The following is a 21,016-nucleotide window of genomic DNA, read 5'->3' on the forward strand; positions in this document are numbered from 1 at the left end:
GTCCAGAAGAGTAATACTTACCTGCCAGATATAGGTTGTGAGCTCGGACTGCTTTTAAGTGTTTGGCCCATACATGTCAATGTTGCCATAATTATTATATGATGATTGATCTGCGCTAATACTTCTATATTAGAGGAGTTATCCGGGACTTATATTTTGCTCATGAGGCTAAGAATTAACAAGCTAATGGGGCCTAACTCTCATTGCTGGGCTGAGGTGGTTTCTACTGGCTCAGAGCAGTCACCAACCGCAACCTCTGAAGAAGTCACATCGACGGAGCAGGGTCTTTTCTTCCGCTCTGTTGATAGGCGTCGCTGGTGATGTGATGCTGCAGCTCTTCTTCCTTCCTGCTCCGTTGACAAGAGGTGAAATGAAGCAGCAGAATCACTGGCGACTACCTTCCCGTCAGTGATTTTCCCCATACACAAAAATAATAAAAGCCCTACATAACCCCTTTAGTCTAATATCCTTCTTGTGGCCAGCGCCAGCCTTACACTGCATATGGTAGTTACATTACAAAATGAGCAATACGAGTATAGCAAAAAGAAATACCACAGCTTTATTGAAGTCTAAATATTGGCAAGCGTCTTTATTTTTATTTTTTTTGCAAGAGCTAATACCATAGATAAATAAATATTCCTGCTTGGCTGTGTTTAGTGTAGCTATATTACACTGTGGATACGGGCCCTTCCCTGTAGCATCAGGAGGGCGGTGGAATAGTGTTGGTTGGTCATATTTAGGGTATACATTGCAATCCTAGAAGCTCTTACAAAGACCAAAGATGCAAATTTCCATTTCCTCTTGTTGTACAAGATCTAATAAGACGATGAAGGGACTGAACAGGCACTCTATTGTGTGGCGATATAGAGCAAAATTCATTCTTTTTTCATCTGTTTATTGGTACAAAGAGCATCTGTGGGATGGAGGAAGGGGCCTATCTGTTTCATTTCTCGGTTTGGTCCCATGTAGTTTGGAAACAATAAACTCGTTGTGCATAGTAGAAGACGTTCCACTTTCAGCAGAAAAACATCTGGAATGGAACAGACAGCAGGGTGCAGACTCGGCACCCATTTTCCCATCATCAGTCAAAATACAGAAATGATCCCCTTGCAGCAAATACTGGATGGTATTCCCAGCTAGTCCAGTCTGTTACCAGCATAAAGAACCCAACACCATACATCATTTGCTTCCTGGGCAAGGATGACTTTTTGGAAGTACAGTACAAAGACTTTAGGACCTGGAGACAAATACCTAATTTTTATTTTTTTACAACTTCCAATGTTGGTTTTAGTATTTGGTCCCTGCTTTACTGTCTCCAATGACTAGAATGCTGATTCTGAACGAGTTTTACACAGTCTCTGGTACAAGGGCTGGAGAACTCCCGAACAACAATGAAGGGTAGACTTTTTATAGTGAAGTGGAAACTGTGGCAATTATAAATAGGTGTCTTCACTCTCCTTGGAGCACAAGCTCTCATTGGACTGGTGCACATTCAAAGAGTCCATTTGGGTTACTTTGGCCAACAAAGGTTGTACCGGTTCCTGCCGGTGATCTCTGGTCCCATCACCACCATTCTCCTCTTTCATAGCTCCATTGGATTGGTCACCTTTGCCTCTACTCTTTTTCTTTTCTAGCTTCTTTTTCTCCCTATCCATCTTTTCCATTTCTTTCAACACCTTAGCCCTTTGCTTTTCAAGTTCCTTTTCTTCCTGTTTCTGCTCCTTTGCTTTCTTCCCGGAGCTTAAACTGGATGGAAGAATAATGGACGGGGAGTGAACCAGAGGCCTGTGACCCACTGGGTCAGCGTCGCTGATGGCTTTGGCCCCATGCAAACGAGTGGGTGATTTGCACTGCAGTTCTCCGTACTCTTCCTTCCACTTCTTCAGCTGAATTAAATGCTCACGTTCCACATCTCGTTCGGTAACTGGCAATTCCACAATCTCAAGAGAAAAAGAAATAGTGTTATCAACCATGAACTATATAAGCAGTTTTGTACAAGTAAAAATTTTCAATAAACCGTAGATTAGAAGCTGAAAGCCAAGGGCGTTGTAAACCAGCACTGATGTAGATAAAACAAGGATTTCTAAATTGTTAAAGTACACAAGATGATAAATGGAAAAACTATTGACCTACACATCCATTATGGGTGAATTACATTTTGTACTTACACATGAGAGAATAGATACAAAGGGAGTTCCACATCTCAGATAGATGGTGCAACATCAATTTAACCCTATAAGTAACAAGGCAGGACAGTGTTTCCTTTATCATCTTGTATACTTGAACAAATAGAATTATAATTTATTTCTTATCCACATCAGTTCTGGTTTACAACACTTAAAGGGAACCTGTCCCCTCCCCACCTTCCCCTGGCTTTTGTAACTAGAAGAGCCATCTTGTGCAGCACTAATGCTGCATTCTATCAAGGTGGCTCTTTCATTTGGGGTCCCTTCCAACGCTGAAATGTTCGTTTTTATAATTTGCCCCTCATACCTGTAGTCTGTCCGAGGGGCAAGTCTTTTCCCCCCGGACACAAACGCCTCCCAGCCATCACACCATCACTCGTTTCCTCCGTGCGCCAGGCGCCGCCTCCTCTGCATTCGCTTACGTCCCCGGCGCTGTAAGTTTTTTTGGGGGGCATGCGCAGTTTGCGCTACCCTGCAACTCCCATCACATGATGGGAACTTATAGCGCAGGCCCCGGGGACGTTAATGAAGGCAGAGGAGGCGGCGCCCGGAGGAAATGAGTGATGGCTGGGAGGCGTTTGTGTCCGGGGGGAAAAGACATGCCCCCCGGACAGACTACAGGTATGGCGAGCAAATCATACAAAAATATTTCAGCGTTGGAAGGGACCCCAAATAAAAAAGAGCCACCTTGACAGAATGCACAAGGTGGCTCTTTAAGTTAAAAACGTCAGGGGGGAGGGGGTGACAGGTTGCCTTTAAAGGGAACCTGTCACCCCCAAAAAACGATGGTGAGGTAAGCTCACCGTCATCAGGGGCTTATCTACAGCATTATGTAATGCTGTAGATAAGCCCCCGATGTTACCTGAAAGAGGAGAAAAAGACATTAGATTATACTCACCTAGGGGCGGTCGGTCCCGCTCCGATGGGCGTCCCGGTCCGGGGCCTCCCATCTTTAGGATGACGTCCTCTTCTGGTCTTCACGCCGCGGCTCCGGCGCAGTCGTACTTTGTCTGCCCTGATGAGGGCAGAGCAAAGTACTGCAATCCGCAGGCGCCGGAAAGGTCAGAGAGGCCCGGCGCCTGCGCACTGCAGTACTTTGTTCTGCCCTCATCAGGACAAATCAGTACGCCTGAGCAGGAGCTGCGGCGTGAAGACCAGAAGAGGACGTCATGGAATGAAGATAGGAGGCGCCAGAGTGGACCTGAGACACCCATCGGGCGCGGACCGCAGCGGGACCGCCCCTGGGTGAGTATAATCTAACCTCTTTTTCTCCTCTTTCAGGTAACATCGGGGGCTTATCTACAGCATTACAGAATGCTGTAGATAAGCCCCTGATGACGGTGGGCTTACCTCTCCATAAATTTTGGGGGTGACAGGTTCCCTTTAATAATAAAGACCTCCATTTAAAAACTGCATTTTGTGTTTACTTGTGTTATCTTTGTCTAATATTTACATTTGTTTGGTGATCTGAAACATTTAAGTGAGAGAAACATGTAAAAGAATTGGAAATCAAGATGGGGTAAACACTTTCACACCACTGTACATTATATATAATTTTTTTTTTAGTTTTTCCCGCACTTAAAAAAACAAACAAAACAAAAACAGAAAACAAATAACCCTGAACTTCGTTTTAAAAAAAAACAACCAAACAAACAAACGTGAAGTTAGTGTAAGAAAAACTGCCAGGACAGGCCAGGTTAAAACATCATAGAAAATATAAAAAAAAGAGCCCATTTATGAAATCTTTAACAAAACTGGTGTAAAACACTTTGAAAAGTTTAAGGTTTAAGGATGCAGAGCAGCTTTAGTGCCATTTAAAGGGAAGCCGTCAGACAATTCATGCTGGCCAAACCACAGGCAGCATAAATCAGACAGACTGTGAAACACATCTGATCAATAAAATCGGCCTTCGATTTAGGCTACTTTCACACTAGCGTCGTACTCGGCCCGTCGCAGTGCGTCGGCCCGACGCTAGCGTTGTTTGCGCTGCACAACGGGTGCAGCGGATGCTGATTTTCAGAGCATCCGCTGCCCCATTGTGAGGTGCGGGGAGGAGGGGGCGGAGTTCTGGCCGCGCATGCGCGGTCGGAAGAGACGTTCGACGTAGCAAAAAACGTTACAAGCAACGTTTTTTGCTGCCGACGGTCCGCCACAACACGACGCAACCGTCGCATGACGGTTGCGACGTGTGTCAATGCGTTGCTAATGTTAGTCAATGGGGAAAAAAACGCATCCTGCAGACAACTTTGCAGGATGCGTTTTTTCGCCAAAACGATGCATTGCGACGTATTGCAAAAAACGCTAGTGTGAAAGTACCCTTATGCTGCCCGTGGATGGATTCATACACAGCAAATTGTGTCCTAAAAACAACGCAGTAAAAATGTTACATGAAAGTCCGTAAATTTATTATGGAATGTGCTACAAATAATGCGACTTGAAGGTTTTTTTTTTTTTATAAACCTTTTTCAAAATGTCTGTGGCTATGAAGGAGAAATTAGTTTGTGGTTCGCCATAATGGCAGCTCGGTTTTGCAGGCAAAACATTATCAAGACCACAGCAGCAAAGGGATACTGTGGTTAAAAGAAACCTTAATTTTTTTTAAATTGCCTTATTAGAATTGATTATTTGCATGTTTTGTACAGTTGTGATTTTCTCCTACAAAAGGTTCATGGCACAAAAATAAATAAACCACATAACACAAACCATGAAAACCTTTTCATATTCACAGGCAACTCGTATGACCTACACTTGTCAAAACTAGCGACGGGTGAGCGTGCTCGGCACTGCTCTATACCCGAGAGAACTTTTCCGTCTTCCAGAAAAATGCTCGAGTTTGCCGTTCACTTCCATTATACTCGCTACTCGAGTTGAGCGCGCGCAACGTGGTCGATTCAAGTACAGAGCACTCGAGCATTTCACTGATCGATCAACACGAGTGAAATATCATTGGTTGGCATGCACTTTGTCTGCAGCAATTTTCAGCATGCCAAGAAACAAAAACACAAGACTAATCTAAATGTGTGAACATACTTTAATTCATTGGCTGCAAGCACTTAAAGGGAAAATCCATCTCCTTGCACTTCCAGAACTGCTGGCTCCCAAGCAGGAGGTTTCGCTCACATGAATAGTAAGACAGGTGTGCGACAGGGCTGTGGAGTCGTGGAGTTGGAGCCCATTTTGGTGGAGTCTGAGTCATGGAAACTGAGGAGTCGGAGGTTTGGCTTACTGACTCCACAGCCCTGGCAGGGCAGTGGAGTTGGAGCCCATTTTGGTGGAGTCGGAATCATGGAAACTGAGGAGTTGGAGGTTTGGCTTACTGACTCCACAGCACTCGTGAGCGATATCTGCTGGTTCACGAGGGGGCAGGTCATCTGTAGATGTGACATTACCAGCCCCACGCATATCATGATGCAGGAGTGAATGTAGCTGGCTTGCCCCTTCAAGATCTGCAAATGTTATACTAAGCAGTAAACTAAAAAAAAAGAAGGGAATGGCACGGCACATAGTCACCTAACAAATGGAGCAGACATGAGTATAGAGTAACAAGAGTGTAAATTTCTATCCACAATTCTTTGTATCTACATATACCAATGTCTTGAGTATTATACACTCACCTCTGGAATAAGAAAACCTTCTTGCATATATTTAGGATCTATTGCTCTTAGTTTCTCCATGGTTTCATATTGACCTTGACAAGACTTGAGCTTTTCAGAGGAACCAAGTGAATACTTCAGTAGAATAAGAGCCACGCGAAATATAATTTTGACACCTGTAAAAAAAAAAATATAATAAAGTCTCACTTATTAACAGTCCATTTATAGATACTTTACTCTGTTTTTGGCAACTATTTTTGCCATCATAATTTGTATTAAGCCCCCACTGGGGCTACTTAACTTCCTGTTTCAAGAAATCCACATATAGAAATCAGTAGCAACAGACCGAACCAGACCCCAACTTTTGTACTGAAGCATGTAATGAGCACGGACAAAAGTGATTGTGAAGGGAGGGGTCAGTTGTGACATCACCTATTGCGATTGGTGGATCCTGTGTAATCAGCTGTGTATAGAGGCGTTACCGGTCACTAATCCTGCCTCTGCCGATAAGGAGCCTGCTGAAAATGCTCACTGGAAGCACAGCATGTATGAGTCTTAAAGCCCCAATTGCCAGTGTGAAAATGCAAGATTACTAATCATTTAACCTAATCACTATCCCTTGCAGAACACTTGGTTTTGTTTTAGATTTTTCCTCCTCTTCTTCCAAGAGCCACAGCTCTGCCCTGCAGCCCCACTGTCAAAATAACTGTATGGGGATTTGGTGTCATTCAATACAACTTGTCATACTATTAAAAAAACAAAACTCATACAATGTACTGGGAAACATGAGAAAAAAGTGTTAGTAATGACAGCTCTGTTCTACTCCCCTCTCCCACTTGTGTCAGCAGCCACCAAGACCAATGAGGAGAGCAGGGCTGTGTGTCATTACAAGTCTCACACAAGAAAAGGTAACATTCTCGGGGTTAAGGTTTCCTTATTTCCTTGCAGGGTACCTGCTGCTTATTGTTGGTTAAGGTCTTGCAGGGGAAAAATTAACCGTCCCCAGAGACAAATCTTAGTTAATGCCCCCTTTGTTGCAGGGGAGATTGAAATCTAAAGTTTACAAAATAGTAGACTCTGCAACAGAGTTGAGAAATTAAAAAATTGGATGTACAGATGAATAAAATCTGTTCCAAGATGTGGCCAGTTTCACATGCATACAGCAGCTCCTGGTGCACTAGTATTGGGGGCAATTGCTGGCTGTGTAATGCAGCAAGTGTCTGCCAGGCATGATACAAGTTCAGTTTCTGAGTCAATACGGATACAGTGGGGGAAATTATTATTTGATCCCTTGCTGATTTTGTAAGTTTGCCCACTGACAAAGACATGAACAGTGTATAATTTTAAGGGTAGGTTAATTTTAACATTAAGAGAGAGAGAGAGAATATCAAAAATAGAATCCAGAAAATCACATTGTATAAATTACATACATTTATTTGCATTTTGTAGTGAGCAATGAGTATTTGATCCCCTACCAATCATTAAGAATTCTGGCTTCTACAGACCAGTTAGACGCTCCTAATCAACTCGTTACCTGCATTAAAGACAGCTGTCTTACATAGTCACCTTTATAAAAGACTCCTGTTCACAGACTCAATTAATAATAATAATAATTTTTATTTATATAGCGCCAACATATTCCGCAGCGCTCAGTCAGACTCTAACCTCTACAACATGGGCAAGACCAAAGAGCTTTATAAGGATGTCAGGGACAAGACCATAGACCTGCACAAAGCTGGAATGGGCTACAAAACCATAAGTAAGATGCTGGGTGAGAAGGAGACAACTGTTGGTGCAATAGTAAGAAAATGGAAGAAATGCAAAATGACTGTCAGTCGACATCGATCTGGGGCACCATGAAAAATCTCACCTCGTTGGTTTAAAATCCTGCAGTGCCCGCAAAGTCCCCCTGCTCAAAAAGGCACATGTGCAGGCCTGTCTGAAATTTGCCAATGAACACCTGGATGATTCTGGGAGTGATTGGGAGAAGGTGCTGTGGTCAGATGACACAAAAATGGAGGTCTTTGGCTTCAACTCTGACTGACTGCTGTGCTTGCCAACAAGGGTTTGCCAGAGAGACCAAATACTTAATTCTCACTACAAAATGAAAATAAATTTATATAATTTATACAATGTGATTTTCTGGATTTTATTTTCAATATTCTCTCTCTCAATGTTAAAATTAATCTACCCTTAAAATTATAGGCTGTCCATATCTTTGTCAGTGGGCAAACTTACAAAATCAGCAAGGGATCAAATACATATTTCCCCCACTGTACACTGGGGCGTACGTGTTGGGAAGGTGTTAAGGATCATGCTATGGGGGAAAAAAACAAACAAACACAAAAACCTAATTTACACATTAGGTCAATGCATACCGATACCTTCCCCCATAAAGTCTATGGACATATTTGACATGGGAAAAAAATGAGGGGAGGAGGGAAGAGAAGGAGAAAGCGGAGGTGGAGAACGTTTTAGACCTGGGCAGGAGCTTTGATGGAGGTCACATTTTTGGAAAAAGACTCAGATATATAAAGTGGTTACAGACCAGAGCACATTTCTGGAGCACGTTACACCACTACAGTGTAGCCAAGTGCAGTCCATATCAGCGTTGTAGCCAGTAATGGCGCGAAAATCCACAATATGTTTGCGGTCCTTGTGAGACGTTTTACACCAGAATTATTTTTTAATGGATCAGCCCATTGGTGCCTCCCATTTGCCTAACTTGCAGTCCACTGCCAGTTGCCAAGTGTAATCCATCACTAGCAGCAGAGACTGACATTACAGGAAGTGGGGGAGGGTCTATCTTTCTGCTCCTACTTGAGACTGCATACAGGAACAGAGGTGCAGGTTTTCAGTTTAGGGCAGTTAAGTCCTTGGACAATGGCAGGAGGACTGCATACTGGGATTTGGAGGAAAATAAGTCACAGCACCTTCAGCTACAGCAGCATGGAGATATAGAGGACCCTCACACAGAGTGGGTGACCAGTACACTTAGGCTATGTGCACACATTGCAGATTTGGGTGCTGAATTTTCTGCACAAAATCTGCATCTCCTGGCAGAAAACGCAGGTGTGCAGATTTGAAGCGTTTTTTTAATGCAGATTTTGTGCATTTTTATTGCGGATTTGCTGCGGAATTCATCTGTTTTTACCCCTGTGGATTTCTATAATGGAAGGATGCAGAAACGCTACAGATCCACACAAGAGAAGTGACATGCTCCTTCTTTTGATCCGCTGCGTTTTCCATGCAAATTTTCCACACCATTAGCACAGCATTTTTTTTTCCATTGATTTACATTGTACTGTAAATCACTTGCGGATCTGCAGCGTTTCTGCGTGGAAAAAAACGCTGCTGATCCGCATCGTGCGCACACAGCCTAAAGTATTTTCCACACACTAGGCATTCACGGCCTGCTCTTCCCAGTGAGTAAGGCATTTTACAGACTAAGCACCACCATTTCTCTACAACAAAGGCAGTGAGGATACATGTATTTGAGCATCAAGAGCTGGTTAAAATGAGAGAAACTAAAATACGTTTTCTGTGTATATGAAATTGAAGACTTAAATGGCACAAAAAGGGAGTGGTGGACACAGAGACAACACATGCTGACAGACTAACCAAAACAGACAGACAGCCCGTCACAAGTCCTCGCAGGACATGTAGAGGCAGGCTGCACCGCGCTCACACCCTGCGATGAGTAACTGCTCCCTGCAGCACAACCTGCCTATTTAATAAGGGCACAGCACACCTCACACTGAGCTGGCACCTGACTGGGAATGCCCTCTGAAACCCTCCTAAGTAGGTGAGATGAGATCATGCCCCAATCTTGAGGAGTCATAAGAACAAGGTTATCATTCACCATACAGTGGTATGAAAAAGTTTGGGCATCACTTCACTGAAAGTTGAAGATTAAATGGTCTCTATAGAAGACCTGAAGGTAAAGACAACATATTTACTTAATATATTTTTACAATTTAAAAAAAATAAAAATAAATAAATAATACAAAAAAGGAAAATGGGCCAAGGTAAAAGTTTGGGCACCACGCATCGTTGGTACCAAGCAGCACCTCATTTAGCAAGTATCACATCTTGTAAACACTTTGTAGCCAGCCAAGAGTCTTTCAATAATTTTTTGAAGGATTTTCATCCATTCTTCCTTGGAAAATTATACCAGTTCTGTGAGATTCCTGGGTTGTCTTGCATGCACTGCTATTTTGAGGTCTAGACACAGATTTTCAATGATGTCTGGATCAAGGGACAGTGAGAGCCATTGTAAAACATGCAGCCTGTGCTTTTTGAGGTAGTTTATGGTGATTTTTTTTTTCTTTTACAGATGGTGTTCTGTTTTTGCATCAACAATTTTTTTAAATTTCATTTAATCCATTCTTCCCTCTACCCGTGAAATGTTCCACGTGACATTGGCTGCAACACAACCCCAAAGCATGACTGATCCACCAACATGCTTAACCCCTTTACCCCCAAGGGTGGTTTGCACGTTAATGACCGGGCCAACTTTTACAATTCTGACCAAGTCCCTTTATGAGGTTATAACTCTGGAACGCTTCAACGGATCCCGGTGATTCTGACATTGTTTTATCGTGACATATTGTGCGTTTATTTGTGAAAAAAATGGAAATTTGGCGAAAATTTTGAAAATTTCGCAATTTTCCAACTTTGAATTTTTATACAATTAAATCACAGAGATGTGTCACACAAAATACTTAATAAGTAACATTTCCCACATGTCTACTTTACATCAGCACAATTTTGGAACCAACATTTTTTTTTGTTAGGGAGTTATAAGGGTTAAAAGTTGACCAGCAATTTCTCATTTTTACACCATTTTTTTTTTTAGGGACCACATCTCATTTGAAGTGATTTTGAGGGGTCTATATGATAGAAAATAACCAAGTGTGACACCATTCTAAAAACTGCACCCCTCAAGGTGCTCAAAACCACATTCAAGAAGTTTATTAACCCTTCAGGTGTTTCACAGGAATTTTTGGAATGTTTAAATAAAAATGAACATTTAACTTTTTTTTCACAAAAAATGTACGGTACTTGAGCTCCAATTTGTTTTATTTTACCAAGGGTAACAGGAGAAAGTGGACACCAAAAGTTGTTGTACAATTTGTACTGAGTACGCCGATACCCCATATGTGGGGGTAAATCACTGATTGGGCGCATGGCAGAGCTCGGAAGGGAAGGAGCGCCGTTTGACTTTTCAATGCAAAATTTACTGAAATAGAGATGGGACACCATGTTGTGTTTGGAGAGCCCCTGATGTGCCTAAACATTGAAACCCCCCACAAATGACACCATTTTGGAAAGTAGACCCCCTAAGGAACTCATCTAGATGTGTTGTGAGAGCTTTGAACCCCCAAGTGTTTCACTACAGTTTATAACGCAGAGCCGTGAAAATAAAAAATCCTTTTTTTTCCCCACAAAAATTATTTTTTAGCCCCCAGTTTTGTATTTTTCCTAGGGAAACAGTGTAAATTGAACCCCAAAAGTTGTTGTCCAATTTGTCCTGAGTACGACGATACCCAATATGTGGGGGGGGAACCACCGTTTGGGCGCATGGCAGAGCTCGGAAGGGAAGGAGTGCCATTTGGAATGCAGACTTAGATGGATTGGTCTGCAGGCGTCACGTTGCATTTGCAGAGCCCCTGATGTACCCAAACAGTAGAAACCCCCATAAGTGACCCCATATTGGAAACTAGACCCCCCAAGGAACTTATCTAGATGTGTTGTGATAAACTGTAGTGAAACACTTGGGGGATCAAAGTTCTAACGCAGAGCCGTGAAAATAAAAAATCCTTTTTTTTCCACAAAAATTATTTTTTAGCCCCCAGTTTTGTATTTTCCCAAGGGTAACAGGAGAAATTGGACCCCAAAAGTTGTTGTCCAATGTGTTCCGAGTACGTCGATACCCCATATGTTGGGGTAAACCCCTGTTTGTGCGCACGGGAGAGCTCGGAAGGGAAGGAGCACTGTTTTACTTTTTCAACGCAGAATTGGCTGGAATTGAGATCGGACGCAATGTCGCATTTGGAGAGCCCCTGATGTGCCTAAACAGTGGAAACCCCCAATTATAACTGAAACCCTAATCCAAACACACCCCTAACCCTAATCTCAACTGTAACCCTAACCACACCCCTAACCCTGACACACCCCTAACCCTAATCCCAACCGTAAATGTAACCCAAACCCTAGCCCTAATGGGAAAATGGAAATAAATACATTTTTTTAATTTTTCGTAACTAAGGGGGTGATGAAGGGGGGTTTGATTTACTATTTATAGTGCGTTTTCTAGCGGATTTTTGATTGGCAGCCATCACACACTAAAAGACGCTTTTTATTGCAAAAAATGTTGTTTTGCGTTACCACATTTTGAGTGCTATAATTTTTCCATATTTTGGTCCACAGAGTCATGTGAGGTCTTGTTTTTTGCGGGACAAGTTGACGTTTTTATTGGTAAAATTTTCGGGAACGTGACTTTTTGATAGCTTTTTATTCCGATTTTTGTGAGGCAGAATGACCAAAAACCAGCTATTCATGAATTTCTTTTTGGGGGGGCGCTTATACCGTGCCGCCTTTGGTAAAATGGATAAAGCAGTTTTATTCTTTGGGTCAGTACGATTACAGCGATACCTCATTTATATCATTTTCTTATGTTTTGGCGCTTTTATACAATAAAAACTTTTATAGAAAAGCATTAAGCTACTTACTGGTAGCAGCATTTTTCGGAGGCCCATGACAGCACTACGAGAGAGGGGATCCGCCCTTCAGGAACAGGAAACCTACAGATACAAAAGGGCGGCACCTCTCCCTATGCATAAGTTGTATTTCAGAGCCTGTGGACTACCACGGTTAGTGGCACACAAATATACATTATATACAGTTCATATACAAAAATAATCCATTGCATTGTAACTAGATACCACACGTGAGATCTATCTATTTCATTATATACATTATAGGATGTGCACCCCCCACGTGAATAGGGAGGTAACTAAGGGTGCTGTCATGGGCCTCCAAAAAATGCCACTACCAGTAAGTAGCTTAATGCTTTATTCGGACTCCCATGACAGCACTACGAGAGAATTACAGAGATGTAAACTACCTTAGGGAGGGACTATAGCTTGTAGCACCCTTAACCCGAAGGTGAGATCAGAGGAGAACCCCAAGTCCAACCGATAGTGCTTAAAAAAGGTGGAAGGGGATGACCACGTAGCTGCTTTACATATCTGGTCTATCGATACTCCAGATCTTTCCACCCAGGATGTAGCCATGGCCCGGGTGGAATGCGCCCTCAGATTCTGCAGAGCCGGACCTCCACCTGAAGTATAAGCCAGAGAGATAGCCTCCCTAATGCACTTCGCTAGTGTTTGCTTCGATACTCTAAGCCCTTTTCTAGGACCTTGGAAGGATAAAAATAACGCATTATCTCTCTTCCAAGCGTCAGTGACTGCGATATATTCTAACAGGCATCTCCTAACATCTAATGTATGGAGTAGTTCTTCCTTAGTATTAGAAGGATTAGGGAGAAATGACGGTAAAACTATCTCCTGTGATCTGTGAAAATGTGAGGCCACTTTTGGCAAATAGGCTGGGTCTGGTTTGAGGACTACTCTGTCCTGTAGAAACTCTGTATAAGGGGAGAGTCTAGAGAGCGCCTGTATGTCCCCTACCCTACGAGCAGATGTTATTGCTACTAAAAATGCTGTTTTGAGGGACAATAATTTAACTGAGGCGGAATGTAAGGGCTCAAACGGTTCCCTAGTCAAGGCTGAAAGGACTAGGTTGAGATCCCAAGGCACCGACCTGTTCTTGTGTATAGGTCTAGCTCTACTCGATGCTTTAATAAACCTTGATACCCAATGGTTATTAGCAATGTTACAAGAAAACAGGGCCCCTAGGGCTGAGACTTGTACTTTTAGCGTACTTGTAGATTTAGCTCTAACCCCTTCTGCAGGACTCCTAAAATCTGGTTAATTGGTATCCCTTCTTCAATGTTAAAATCTGAAGAGGCCAGGAACTTCCTCCAGGTTCTAGAGTAGATTCTTGTTATTTGTTTTCTACTCTTCATAAGGGTATCAATTAAATTTGGGGAAAAACCTCTGTTTTTTAACAACGACCTCTCAAACTCCATGCCGTCAAATGGAGCCCCTTCACTTGTGGATGGCTGATCGGACCTTGATGGAGTAAATCCGGAATGTCCGGAAGTACCCAGGGGTCTTCCACCGACATGGTTCTGAGCCAGGCAAACCAAGCCCTTCTGGGCCAGAATGGGGCGATCAGTATGACTCTTGCTCGATCCTCCCTTATCTTTCGGACCACAAGAGGCAATAGGCCCAGCGGGGGGAACGCATAAGCAAATTGGAAATTCCATCTGATCAGGAAGGCATCCACTGCCAACAGATTCTCCCTGGGATTTAGGGAACAGAACTTTTTTGTTTTTCTGTTGTCCTTGGTGGCAAATAAGTCCACCTTTGGATGACCCCACATGCGGACAATCTGATTGAAGATGTCTCTGTTCAGAGACCATTCCCCTTGTTTTAAGGTGTTGCGGCTTAGAAAGTCTGCTTTTATATTCTCTTCTCTTAAATGCAGTGCAGTTAAAGATAGTAAATGGCCCTCTGCTGTCTGGAGCAGGCGGTCCGCTACTTCCATCAGAGAATCGGAATGTGTTCCACCTTGGTGATTTACGTAGGCTACCGCCACCCGGTTGTCAGAGAGGATCTTGACATGGTGACCCTGTAGATATACGAGAAGTTCCTTTACTGAAAATTCAATTGCCATTAACGCTCTCTGATTAGAAGAGGCTGAGGTTTGGGGGTCCCATAGACCCTGAACTACAATGTCACCCATATGTGCCCCCCACCCCGTAGGGCTGGCGTCTGTTATTACACGAGTCACATGTGTCACCCAGGGAACTCCTGCTGACAGTTTGTCTTCTTCTAGCCACCATCTGAGAGATGTAAGAACTACAGGACAAAGTCACCTGACCCTGCAAGGACCCATGTAAGGCTCTATCATTATCCAGTACCTCAAACTGTAAAGGTCTGGTGTGGAATTGGGCCCAACGGACGGCGGGAATACACGAAGTTAGGGATCCTAACAGTGACATAGCCTGCCTAAGGGTCATGGACGGTTTATTAATCGCCTTTAACACCTGTTGTTGAATACGGAGTAATTTATCAGGTGGAGGACAGCATTGTTGGGTCTCTGAATTCAATAACAGCCCAAGGAATCTCTGAATTTTTAGGGGCTGTAAACGGGATTTTTCATAATTTATAATCCAACCCAGACGTTCTAGTTTGGTCGTAGCTGTCTTTACTTGTGAAAGGCAATGGTCTGCTGAATTCCCCACTATAAGGAAATCATCCAGATAAGGAATAATGAGGATATTGAATTCCCGCAAATGCGCCATGACCTCAGCGACTACTTTAGTAAACACACTAGGTGCTGCTGAAATGCCGAAGGGAAGGGCTCTAAATTGAAAATGACGAACAATTCCCCCATAGATACCGCAACTCTGAGGAACCTCTGGAAGTTCTCATGGATAGGTATATGATAGTATGCATCCTTTAAAGGGAACCTGTCACCACGTTTTTGGAAGATGGGATAAAAATAGCGTTAAATAGGGGCAGAGGTGGGCGTTACATTAGTGTGTTTGTTATGCGTTTATTACCCACCTAAGTTGCCGAAATACCTTTGCAAAGTCTCCGTTTTCGCCTGTCAATCAGGCTGGTCTGGTCAAAAGGGCGTGTTGTCTTCCCCCAGATTTTGCGTAGTTTTCCGGTGGTGGCGTAGTGGTGTGCGCATGCCCAAGGTCCCGAATCCTCTGCCAGGGGATTTAAAAGAGCGCGCTGTTCATTATTTCATTGGTGATCGGTGGGCGCGGCCATCTTTCTTTGGCCGCGCGTGCGCAGAAGCGGCGCTCTGCTGGCCGCGCGTGCGCAGATGGATATCGCGGCGGCCATTTTCCTGAAGCCGCGGCCAGCAGAGCGCCGCTTCTGCGCACGCGCGGCCAAAGAAAGATGGCCGCGCCCACCGATCACCAATGAAATAACGAACAGCGCGCTCTTTTAAATCCCCTGGCAGAGGATTCGGGACCTTGGGCATGCGCACACCACTATGCCACCACCGGAAAACTACGCAAAATCTGGGGGAAGATAACACGCCCTTTTGACCAGACCAGCCTGATTGACAGGCGAAAACGGAGACTTTGCAAAGGTATTTCGGCAACTTAGGTGGGTAATAAACGCATAACAAACACACTAATGTAACGCCCACCTCTGCCCCTATTTAACGCTATTTTTATCCCATCTTCCAAAAACGTGGTGACAGGTTCCCTTTAAATCTACAACTACCATGAAGCAGTGTTTGAACAACATCTTTATTGTAGAACTGATTGACTCCATTTTAAAGGTTTTATTAACCAGGTACTCATTAAGGGACTTAAGATTAATGATCGTTCTAAATGATTTATCTGGTTTTTGAATCAGAAATAGAGGAGAGTAGAACCCTCTTCCTCTTTCTGATTCTGGGATTTCAATCAGCACTTTAAGGCATAACTTCATAACCTCTGCTTCCAAAGCGGTCTGTTCAACAGTGGAGGAACGTAAGGGGGTTCGTTTAAACTTATCACGAGGCCAGTGATTAAACTCCAGTCTCAGACCCTCTGATATAATGCCTCAGACCCAGTCACTATTTGTGATCATCAGGAAGAAAAAAAGTTTAAGTTCCAGCTCCTTTAAAAATTCATAAGTCTTTAATGAAATCCAATAAAATTCATATAAACATGAACAAGGTATGAAAAACCTCCCTCCGATGGCTTTGATAAAGATCGTTTGATCGAAACGCGTTGCCGTTTACCTCTTATGCTGGAGGGCACCCACCGGAGGGAGGTTTTTCATACCTTGTTCATGTTTATATGAATTTTATTGGATTTCATTAAAGACTTATGAATTTTTAAAGGAGCTGGAACTTAAACTTTTTTTCTTCCTGATGATCTACTCATCTCCCTGCAACGAAGTTCCGTGCACCTGCGGTGATTATTGGTGAGCTGGCTACTGTTTTCTTTTTTCACTATTTGTGATGTCAGACCATGCGGAAGAGAAGGCTGCCAATCTCCCTCCCACAGGGATTGCTAGTCATTGGTCTGGCTTTTTACGTTCTTTTGAGGAACGGCGAAACATGTAGCCCGTACCTCTCCTGCGTCTATCCTCCCATCTAAAATTATCTCTAGAGGGTGAGGATATGCGTTTTTTTCCGCAACCAAATCTCCTTCTGTTGAAAGGGCGACGGTAAGATGTTGATGACAAATTAGAGAACTTTTTCTGGTCATCCCCTGCTTTCTCAAGCAACTCATCCAGTGTTGGCCCAAAGAGATATTCCCCCTTGCATGGAATAGCGCAGAGCTTGGATCTTGATTGAATGTCCCCAGACCAACACTTCAACCATAAGGCTCTACGAGCCGCGTTGGAAAGTCCTGCTGCTCTGGCCGCCATTCTGACTGAATCTACTGAAGCGTCTGACAGGAAGGCTGCAGCATCTTGAATTACCGGGAGCGCATTTAGGATTGTATTCCTGGACGCGCCTTCCTTAAGTTGTGACTCCAACTGATCCAGCCAGACCATTAAAGATCTGGCTGTACATGTTGCGGCCACTGCCGGTCTCAAAGATCCGGCCGCCATTTCCCAGGTACCTTTAAGGAAGGTGTCTGCCTTCCTATCAAGAGGATCTTTTAGGGTCCCCATGTCCTCAAATGGTAATGAGGCTTTCTTTGATGCCTTTGCCACCGCAGCATCTAACTTAGGGGCATTGTCCCAGGTATCAACAGCCGCATCCTCAAAGGGATACCTGCGCTTTAAAGCTGGTGGCAACTAACCTTTCTTTTCTGGTTTCTTCCACTCCCGGAGGATTAAATCCTGAATTTTATCATTCACCGGAAAGGATCTACGTTTTTCATGATCCAACCCGCTGAACATTATTTCTGGTTTGGAAAGTTGCGTCTTAGGCTCTTCTAGGCCCATCGTACCTCTGACCGATTTGTCGACCCGGTCCAGAGGTAGACAAAATCGGCCAGAGTCCTCTTCTGATGAAGAGGAAGAGGGAATAGAGCCATAGGAACCTTCCTCTCTTTCTTCCTCCGAGGAATCAGATCAAGGGCGCTTTATGCTTTGAACTTCCCGCCTGGGATAGAGACCGCAGGGATTCCCTTAATTCCATACGGATCATCTCCTTTAGATTAGCCGTAGTCGCAGATTCTTCCGCTACCTAGGGGAGGACAATAAGGGTGATAACCTTCTATCTAACCTGATGTCACTCAACCCCTACCACTCCTGTAGACCTCACTGTCTGCTGTATACAGGGGGCGCATAATTTTTTGGAATAAGAATCTGGTAAAGGGATTTCACATAGGGCACACTCCTTATGTTTCGTCTTTGTACTTTTCTTTCCCTAGAATGACAAAGTATAAGGGGCCCGCGTCACTGAGTGAACATTCACGTAGATCACTTACCAGCGTACGCCAAAAAAAAGAGGTACCGGAACACGAGGGGGTTTTTTCCCAGTCGACGCTCTTGATCCCAGCTTGGATGAGCTCTTACGACTGGACTGGTCACTTCTGACATGCTCCTTCTCCATGGGCTTCTGTCGCACTTCATCCAGCAGCTGAGGCTGCTGCTCACCATCACTCTCCATGATGAAGATGTGGCCAAAAGCAGGGCTCTAAATCCGACACCTGCTTAAATCCCCATGAGTTCCGGTCAGCAGGCTGCCTGGCGCCATTCCCATTGGTTTCGGCTATTCATACCGCAGCTGGGAGGTCAGCGGTAGCTAATGAGGAATCCGGCGTTCAGGACAGACGGGCGCTGCCATCTTGGATAGACTGCGCACGCGCAGCCACCCAGTGACCCGGAAGCGCCCGCTGACTCCGCCCCCGGCATCACAGCAGCCCGGAAACGCTACTGAGAGCGGTGCAGGACGCCGGAGACGTACAGCAGCGCTCCGGACAGCGTCCATCTCCTGACGCCGCCACCTCACCACACCGCTGCACCGCCGCATGGACCGAAGGGGCGGCTATACTTACCGACGCCGGCACTTAATGGAGATCAGGAATCCTCCGGACCCCGCTCCCTGCTGCAACACGCCACTGACGTGCAGTCCAGCCAGGACCACCGTGGCGTCTTCCAGGGACATCCGCACCGGCCGAGGTAGGAGACCCCCTCGCTACCAGATTCGGCCGGCCGGCCTGGGATCCATGGATTCATCTGTAGGATCCTGTCCCTCCAGGAACAGGAAACAAATTGATGCATAGGGAGAGGTGCCGCCCTTTTGTATCTGTAGGTTTCCTGTTCCTGAAGGGTGGATCCCCTCTCTCATAGTGCTGTCATGGGAGTCTGAATAAAAATAATTATTTTGGCATCGCTTTATTCTGAGGACTATAACTTTTTAATTTTTTCGCTGATGCTGTATGGCGGCTCGTTTTTTGGGGGACAAGATGACGTTTTCAGCGGTACCATGGTAATTTATATCCGTCTTTTTGATCGCGTGTTATTCCACTTTTTGTTCGGCGGTATGATAAAGCGTTGTTTTTGCCTCTTTTTTTCCTACGGTGTTTACTGAAGGGGTTAACTAGTGGGACAGTTTTATAGGTTGGGTCGTTACGGACGCAGCGATACTAAATGTGTACTATTATTGTTTTTTTTTTTTATTTAGCTAAAGGAATGTATTTATTAGAACAATATATATTTTTTTTTTTTTTACATTTTTACTTTGCCCCGGGGGGGGGGGGGCATCACAGTAAAGTGACAGATCGCCGATCAGACACTTTGCTGTGCACTGTCAGATCGGCGATCTGACGTGCACAGTAGGGAGGCTTCCCGGCGCCTACTCTGAGCAGGCGCAGTGAAGCCACCTCACTGCAGGACCCGGATGCAGCCCCGTGGCCATTTTGGATCCGGGGCTTGCAGGGAGGAGACGCTCGGTACAAGGTGAGCACATCGCCTTGTACCGATCGTCTCAGGGAAGCACGCAGGGAGCCCCCTCCCTGCGCGATGCTTCCCTGCATCGCCGGAACACTGCAATCATGTTTGATCGCAGTGTGCCGGGGGTTAATGTGCCAGGGGGGGGGGGGGGGGGGTCCGTGACGGCTCCTGGCACATAGTGCCGTATGTCAGCTGCGATAGTCAGCTGACACCCGGCCACGATCGGTCGCGCTCCCCCCGTGAGCGAGGCTGATCGCGCTGGACGTACTATTCCGTCCTTGGGAAGTAGGGCCTACCCCACATGGACGGAATAGTACGTCCAATGACAGAAAGGGGTTAATGGTTGGCAAAATATTATTTTCGGGAAATTCTGCACCTTTTTTCTCCACATATACCTTTGATCATTGTGGCCAAAGGGTTCTATTTTAACCTCATCGGTCCGCAGGAATGGTTTCCAAAATGCATCGGGCTTGTTTAGATGTTCTTTTGCATACTTCTGTCGCTGAATTTTATTATTTGTGCATGGGTCTCTGAGCAATAGAACAATGTACCACAACTCCAGAATCTGCCAAATCTTTCTGAATGTCTTTTGCAGTCAAGCGGAGGTTCAGATTTGCCTCTCTAGCAATCCTACAAGCAGCTCTCACTGATATTTTGCTTGGTCTTCCAGACATCATTTTGACCTCCACTGTTCCTGCTAGTTGCCATTTCTTAATTACATTTCGATCTGAGGAAAGGGCAACTTGAAAACGCTTTGCCATCTTCTTATAGCCTTCTCCTGCTTTGTGGGCCTCCAACATTTTAATTTTCAGAGTGCTAAGCTGCGGCTTAGAAAAACCCATGGTTGCTGTTTTTTTTTGGTATAAGGTTAGAGGAGGCTGGGGTTTTTTTTTTTATAAAGCTGGGAAATTTGCATCACTTAGCCTTTCCTAACCATGATAGTGAATAAGCCATAACCGTAACAGACTAATTAAGGTCTGAAGTTTTAATCGAAGTTATCTGAGCACACAAATCTCCAAGGACGCCCAAACTTTTACATCGGTTCATTTCCTTTTTGTAATTTTTAAAATGTAAAAATGACTGTATATATTTTTTGCCTAAAATACGAAGTATATGTGTCATCTTTAACTTTACCCTTTTAGAGATCATTTCATCTGCATCTTGCTTAACTGTTCACAACCAGGAGTGCCAAAACCTTTCCATGCCACTGTATACACAACATTGTCATTACAAG

The 21,016-nt window shown here is 44.4% G+C and overlaps 1 protein-coding gene across 1 annotated transcript in view; it reads right to left on the bottom strand.

Annotated features, from left to right (window-relative positions):
• Window positions 1-534: 534 nt before the first annotated feature.
• Window positions 535-21,016, bottom strand: part of TBC1D10A (TBC1 domain family member 10A) — a 91,027-nt gene continuing 70,545 nt past the window's right edge. Inside the window, exons 8-9 of the mRNA XM_077297141.1 lie at window positions 5,801-5,955; window positions 535-1,940 (exon numbers count right to left, since the gene is read on the bottom strand). Coding sequence (XP_077153256.1) covers window positions 1,434-1,940; window positions 5,801-5,955 — 662 coding nt within the window. The 3' untranslated portion in view covers window positions 535-1,433. The remainder of the gene's footprint in view (window positions 1,941-5,800; window positions 5,956-21,016) is intronic.

The sequence above is a fragment of the Ranitomeya variabilis genome, chromosome 1 (assembly GCF_051348905.1).
Source record: "Ranitomeya variabilis isolate aRanVar5 chromosome 1, aRanVar5.hap1, whole genome shotgun sequence".
Taxonomy (NCBI): Eukaryota; Metazoa; Chordata; class Amphibia; order Anura; family Dendrobatidae; genus Ranitomeya; species Ranitomeya variabilis.